General features: G+C 53.7%; 1 protein-coding gene across 1 annotated transcript in view; it reads left to right on the top strand.

Moving 5' to 3' along the window:
* SLC22A18 (solute carrier family 22, member 18) overlaps positions 1-6,553 on the top strand; it is a gene marked incomplete at its 3' end in the record, with an annotated part of 50,068 nt that extends 43,515 nt beyond the window's left edge. The window contains exons 8-9 of the mRNA XM_008941192.1: positions 2,601-2,702; positions 6,433-6,553. Of these exons, the coding sequence (XP_008939440.1) occupies positions 2,601-2,702; positions 6,433-6,553 (223 nt within the window). The remainder of the gene's footprint in view (positions 1-2,600; positions 2,703-6,432) is intronic.
* Positions 6,554-7,358: the final 805 nt, after the last annotated feature.

Genomic DNA, 7,358 nt, shown 5'->3' with positions numbered 1-7,358 from the left:
GCAGGAATAAAACTAAGGAAAAATGCTACTGCAGCCTTGGCAGTGTCACCAGGGCCTGTCCGTGGGAAGGGTGATGGCCAAGTCATTTGGGATGCCCCTACAACCCCCCGGCCATGGCAGCACAAGTTCAAAACCTTACATGGGAGAGTGCACGGGAACCACCTTTTGCTTCCTCCTTCCCAAATGTGCCTGTGCAGGCAGCTCCTGCTCCTGCAGACCTGGGGACTGGGAACAGGGAGAACTGCAGGCTGGAAGGAGGGGAGTTTCGGGTCTAAATTCAGACTGGAAGTGAGGTTGGAGCTCTGGGTGCCTGGAAACCTTCTCCAGCACCTCCATCCAGGCACCATGTCCAAAGTCAAGATGATGGGCCCTGCTTGCCTGGGTTTCCTGGCAGGATCTGCAATGGCCATGCTGGGGAGGGAGCTGGGGAGCCCAGGTGACCAGTGGGGAGGCTGCAGTCTGTATGAGCCAAGCTCAGCCCCCAAGGGGAAGCAGGTGACTGGGGCTGACGCTTGCCCTTGGAGAAGGTCCCATTGCTGAGCTGGTTGCTTCAGCAGTGGTGCTTTACCCTCGTGCTCCTGTTGCCACAGCCCGAGTGATGGGGAAGCTGGCGCTGAGTGCCAGCCGTGGCACAAGGGCTCACCTGAGGACAGTCTGGTGTGTGTCTCTCAGGCCCTGCCCTCTCAGAGCCTGGCTTTGCTGCAGTGGTGCTTGTTCCCTGTGCTTAGGTGCTTGCGTGTGGTGACAGGGACATTTTTGGGCACGCCACTCCCCTGGCCATCGGAGCGGGCTGCTCTGGGACGTTGCTGATGAGGTACTCCAATGATTCAAGGAAGGGCAGGACCTGGGCTGTGCCTGCATGGTGTCTCCTAATTAAATACGCCGTTCAAGTCTGGGCAAATTGAGAAACGTTTCCTTTCCTCCAGTGGCTTGGTGGAGCCAAACTGGAATTGGGGTGATGCCACCCTGAGTCAAGCCATGCCCTGCAACGGGGCTCAGCCCCCGTCCCGTGTGACTCAGCACAGCCCCAGCCCGGCCGAGCCAGCAGCAGGGGCTGGGAACCTGCAAAAAGTTAATGAGGGTTCTTCATTTTAGGAGCACTCGGCTTAATGAGGCGTTACTCAGCATCTTCTCCACCCACTCCCCGGGTCGGAGCCGCTGGGCTGGTCTCAGCCTCCTCCAAGTGTCCACAGCAGGGCTTTCAGCTGGGACTTCTTAGGTCACCCCATGCATCCTCCAAGCACCGGGTCAACAGTGTCCCTGAGGCCACTCTGGGCTGACAGGACCCAGGAGAGACACGTGGGACCTGTGCCACCACCACATGGTGGCTGGGCACATGTCAGCCCAGCTCTTAAGCTCTGCCTGAGGGTGGGGAGAGGGACGAAGAGGAGATAGGAAGAACATTTACTGAGAACCAAAATGCCCTCGTGTGCCCTGAAGCAAAACAAAGGGTCTGATTTTGATGTTTTCCTTTAAGTTGTAGCTTGTTGGAAATATATTCAATTTGTCGTTATTGCTCTTTAGATCAACTTTATTTTCATCCTATTACTATTTACTTTTTGCTTTTCTTAAATTTTGGTAATTAAATGACTCTTTCTGGACTGGTTGTCACAGATTAACGTTTCCTTTCTTCTTCATGCCTTACTTTCTTATTTATTTTGCACTCATTTCCTGCCAGTTGAGTTTGGGTTTCACCCTTAGGACTAGCACAGCAATGCTGAGCGTGGTGAAGCACCATTCCAAGGTCCAAGCAGAGCACCAAGGTTTTCTCCAGGACACAATGCCATTGAAATGAAGCCATCCTGCCAAGAAAAGTGTTTTGAACTAGAGCAGGCAGGGAAGACTCTGTAGTTTCTCACCTGAAACATGGGAGACGCTGAATAGAAAAATAAAAGGGGGGACCTTTGCTCTGCAAAGTGCTGGAAAAACCAAATACTTCCTGGGATTTAAATTTATTTGCTCCTCCTTCCCTCTCCCCCAGTTTTTATTTAAAATCTGTAAAACCAGTTTCTCATCCCTCAGATCTGAGCGTGCTGCTGGGGTTGGGTATTAGCATCTCTGTCATACTTGTTTCCTGCCTAAAAACGACGAACCACTTAATTTGTATATTTATAGTTTAAAATAATGGCAAGAGAAGTTACAGGAAAGGAGGCATTTTCCTTGTCTGCATACAAATGTACAGTTTTTCTTTGAAAGGACTTGCCAAGAGTGAAGAGCTCAGTATTAGCTGTATTTCAAAAAGCCAACACCAGTTAGAAAAAATCATTTGTATCTGCAAGTGTCTTTAGGAAGCTTCAGTCACTGCTGGTGAGTGGGCAGTGATGGCAAACTCAGGCATGCACCCCAAGTAAAGATGTTTAGCTGACAGGGATGGATCCATCCCTGGGATGCAAAATGCTTGAAATAATGGATCATGTCTTCCAGCCATTTGCCATCATGTTTTCTCCAAAATAAGTGAAGGAATAACCCATCTTCTGCTTTACATTTGCTTGGAGCGCTGTAGGGATTCCGTTTGAGCTTGTTTAACTTGTTAGATATCAGTGTCCTGACCCTAAACCATGACAATCAGACCTAACAGTGCTCCTGTGCTTCTTTCCCAGGTTGTCCAGGGTCTGGTCATTGGAAAACTCACTCACCACTACACAGAGGAGACCCTGCTCAGGCTCAGCATCTTCGTCTTCGCCAGCGTGGGGCTTGGCATGGTAAGGCTTAGCATGGTATTATCCACAGTGCCTTTTAGTAATGCCACGGCACAAGGTTTGTGAGACCTGGCTGCAAGCTCTGCTTCTTGAAATGCCACCACCAGCTCTGCTGGATGGTCCTGGGGCTGGGAAGCAGCTCTCCTGAGCCCCTGGGGAGACGGAGCCGCGCTCAGCACGGGCACCGCACCGAGTAACGATAAAGAGCCACGTGAGTGATAGTTAAAAAAAACCCTTAATCTCTCACAGAAACTTGCTAAGTCCCTCCTGAGTCACTGGGTTTGCATAGGAATCCTGCCCTCGGTCTTGTCAGTGGCTGCATTTCCTGAACTACCCAGAAAGTAAATGCAGATTGCGGGGGGTAGAGTCGCTGGGGCTCCACGGTGCTGTGAGACAGCAGAGGCTCTGTGCCTGCCTTTCCTTTTGCCTAATTCCCCCAAGCTGAGAGTATCTGGGGAAGGAGGCAGCGAGGCAATAATCTGGTTCCTCTCTTTGGGGCTGAGTGACATTGCCCATAGCTGGTGGTGCCTGCATGGGCGGCAGCTTATGCTGCTCTCAAACAGCAATTGGCAGAGCCAGTTGAGGTAGGCAGGTTGCTGGTCGCCGTGTTTGCTCAGATAAGCCACGTTCAGGGAACCCACAGCTCTGCCCAGGCCGTGGAGGGTGGAGGGAGGGTGCACACCAGTCCCTGTCAGCGAGGTGGACCCAAAGGATGGTCAAGCTACGTCAGCTCTTTGACATTCCCTGCAGGAATCAGCCTCAAGCCTTGCTGCCGGGGCACCAGTGCTCCCGCCGGCGTGGGTGGGATGGGTGCTGTTCCCACAAGCACCCCACAGCCACGGGGAGGTCAGAGCCCAATCCTGGAGGGCGCTGGGGCTCGTGGTTCCCGGGCACACGGATGAAATGAGGCGTGCATCCTCAAGGAGCTATGCACCTTAGCTGATCTGGGGCTAAACGGTGTGTCTGAGATGAGGCTGGGAACAGAGGGTGGATGCAGACTGCGGGTTGGCTCTGCAGGAGGAGCACAGTCCCCTCTCTGGGATTTTGGGGCTCATAAAGACACTGCGAGGTGGTGGGATGCTCAGCAAGGATCCCTCCCAGCTGGGCTGTGTGGTTTTGACTGGCATCCACGTGGCCCCTCATGGAACAACTGCACAGTGCTTTAGCTGAGCGTGCCCAAGGAAGGACTTTGAAGGTCTCACCGTTGTGCTTTGGTCATTGGTGGGACCAATGTGGGTCTGGAGACCTGAGCACCCCGGGTGCAGAGCAGAGTGCTGCTGTTACCAGCTCCCTGTGCCAGAGCCCGGTCCCATGGGGATCAGGCAGAGGAGTAACGTGGAGTAAATGGGTTTTGTACACTGAGATCTCCCCAAGGGGGAAGGCTGGAGGTGGCTGGAGGAAGGAGAGGAAGCCTCGATGGCAGTTTAGGGGCACATGGGGCAGCATGGCTTGCAGCAGCTGATGCCCCAGCACAGGCAGGCTCACATTGGCTGCTTGGCGAGGCGAGCCAGGAAGGAAAATCATCTTAGAGATGATAATTACACCAAGCCTGGAGGGCTGGGGACATCCTGACAGCACGAGCCTGGGGACAAGGGTCACCAGTGACTGCCCATGAGAACTATTCCTAGGCAAAGGCAGCTGTGATCCTCTCCGCCGAGGCCGCCTTGTTAAAGAGCACTCTGTTCTAGCAGCTGCCGAGAAAACATCCGCTTCTGGGGTGGCTTTCCACCTCGGTGGGGATGAGGGCTGTCCCAGCAGCAGGCCCCAAATGCAGAGATTAATGCCTGAAGCTTTTAATCCTGCCCAGCCCCCGGTGGAGGAGCATCCCGCCCGCTGTGCCCGTGCCCCATCTGGCCTCCAAACGGAGCCGATCCCCTCCCCGAAAGGGTGGAAGCGAGGAGGGAAGTTAGCTGTTAAGGAAAGACACTCTGGAACCCATCTGCTTATCACCAGAGGGGGGCTGGAGCGTTTTTGGGAGGCCAGCAGCAGAGGACCGGAGGCAGCGGCGCAGCTGGGAGGGGGCTGCAGGATGCTCCCAGCCATCGGCAGCTGGAGAAGGGAAGGAAGGGGTGGGCTGGGAGCTGGGGCAGAGCCCCTGGAAGAGAGAGGAGGGGAGAGCCGGTGTCTGATGTGCAGATGCAAGCTGGGGGTGTGGGCAGGGGTGTAGGAGGGCTAGCGGGGAAGTTTCTCTCCTTGGGTGGAGGCTGTGCCTCATCCTGCCTCCCTGCCGGCCTTTGCTCTTGGAGCCTGGCTGCTGAAACTCCCCGTTCTGCCTCCCGCACCCGAAAAATGCCTCCAGAACAGCTCGGGTCAAACAGGGCTGCTGCCTCCCCAGCGGCTGAGGAGCAGCAGGCTCCGCCCTGCAGCAGGCTCTGCCTGCCACCCCCCTCCCCGTCCTCCCTGCGTCCCGGGGCCGTTCCCCCCCTTTCCCTGGAGGCACAGACCTGGCTCTGCTCTTTTCTGCCCACTTGCTTCAGCCTGTGAGGGAATTTGGAGAAAACAGGAGGGGGTTGGTGTTAAAGCTGGTTTTTCTTATGAGCTCTGCAACGTTGTCCTGCAATGACATTTGCCCTAGCAAGGAATTATCCTCCCTCTGTCTGTTTATGTACCGAATACCTGTTCCTTTGCCTTTGTTCTCTGTTCCTTAATGAGAATTGCCTAGATCTTAACCAAAACGTAGGCAAAGAGCCCCTCCGAGGGGAGGAACCTGGCTGCGTGTGACTCTAGAGGGGAACTAGGAATAAACCCCAATATTTCCAGGTCGTTAGTGAGCAGTGTCTCTGGGCTTCTCCATCTTCTGTAGCCGAGAGGCAGGGACCAGATCTTAGCAGAGAGAACTCCAGAGAACAAAACTTCTGGCTAAACCTGCAACAGAAATGTTTTCCAGCCACAATAACACACCTTGAGACACGGGCAAGGGCAGGAGACTTGCAAGAAAGGGGGAATTTCCTTTCCATGCCCCAGAGAAATCCATTTATTGGAGCAGCAGGGCTTGTGAAGGAGCCGAGAGCCGCTCTGGCCCCACGGCTTCGGGAGCCTCACCACGTTTGTTTCAGCATTAAACAGCTGGAGGGATGTCTCCGCTAAGAACATGTGCAATAACAAAATCATTACTCTTCCTAATTATGCTCGCTAATGTGCACTTAGGGCCAGGAGACCTATTCCAGATTACTGAATTTGTTGAATTTATTAGCCAGGAAGCAGCAGAACAGGCTCAGAAATCCCAAAGGTACGGCGGTACATAATGCGCCGCCCTCAGTTATTTTGACAAGCTCGCTTTAGTTTTAATTATTTATGGTAATGAACTGAAATGCCTTCTCTAGGCTGTTTTGTGTAAGTAATGGTGGCTTCCTGAAGTACACCACATGCATCTGCTGCTCAGCGTTTCCTGGGGAGTTGGACAAGAGAGAGGAGATGGGGGGAAGGGTGCAGGGACGTCACTGACTCCCAGATGCTAAAAATACCCGCAGCAGTGGCAGAGAAACGTGCTGCCAGATTGTGGGGGATCTTCTGCTCCTGGCTCTGCATGCTTGGAATAACTCACTGACGACAAATGGTGGGCTGTGAAAGACCCTGCGGCGGCGGGAGCCACACCATTATGTACCAGTTGTGGCTCCCATCATTTACCTAAGTCATGGGTTTGACTCGTGCTGCTTTCCTAGGTTGTTTCTTGCCACAAAGCCACTGCCTGTGCTCTCTGATGACCCGTGATCTGTTGTGTCCTGCCCCCCAGGCCCTGATGAGGACCGTGTGGCACTGGTGCATCGTCGCGGTGCCGATGGTGTTTGCCTTCAGCATGCTGGGCACCATCACTGACAGCATCCTCACCAAGGCTGTCCCCTCCTCTGACACAGGTAAGGCTCATCCAAAAAGGCCAGGCTGATCTTTTCCTCACTTTTCAGGCCATCAGGAGCTTCCCAGCTCATACCACTGCTGTTGCTGGAGCACGTGCATGGTGAATGCCCAACTGCCCAGCAGATCTGGCTTGGCACTTGCGTGTGATGGGTGTCAGCAGAGCAGAGGGATTGGTGGTGCTAATACAGGGTGAGCTTCAACAACACTGAGCAAGCATCCTGCAGCCCAGTGCTCCTGGTCCTGTGCCTCCTGCTGGCGTCTGTAGTGATGGGTGCAGTAAGGGAAGGCTCTTCCAAACTCTGCTTGCCACAGAAAGCCAAGATAACTTAAAAAAGAAAGCTGCTTCCCTGCTCTGGTGGTGGCTGCTTGTTCACACCTTTTAACTTGGGGCATCTCAGGAGGGTATTCTGGGTTGCCCTTTGGAAACATGCTTTGCCTAATGCAGTAATTGCCCCAGTCTCTACGTTTTGGACACATTTCAGTCAAAGAGTTACCGTACAAGGCAGCTGAAATGCAGTTGCAGACACATAAGTCTTTGTACCTGGGTTTGTAGTTCTGTCAATGAAGGGAATATGCCTGTGTTATTGTTGTGGGAGTCTTCAGTTTGTCCCAGGATGGAGCTGGGTTAACCTGGTGTGGTGGCTTTTGCTCAAGCTCTTTCAGGGTTTGCTCCCAGAGCTGCATTCACCAGGTACCTGAGAGTCTCTCTGCTTTAGCTGAGCCTTTCTGGGATGCCAGCCTTCACCCTTCAGCTTCCCTAGCAGTCATCTGAGCAGATACCTCTGCACAGACCCTACCAAGAAG

Source organism: Merops nubicus, unplaced genomic scaffold (assembly GCF_000691845.1).
Source record: "Merops nubicus isolate BGI_N331 unplaced genomic scaffold, ASM69184v1 scaffold1755, whole genome shotgun sequence".
In the NCBI taxonomy this organism is placed as follows: domain Eukaryota; kingdom Metazoa; phylum Chordata; class Aves; order Coraciiformes; family Meropidae; genus Merops; species Merops nubicus.
The sequence above is the reverse complement of the archived record's forward strand: the minus strand, read 5'-3'. Positions and strand labels throughout refer to the sequence as shown.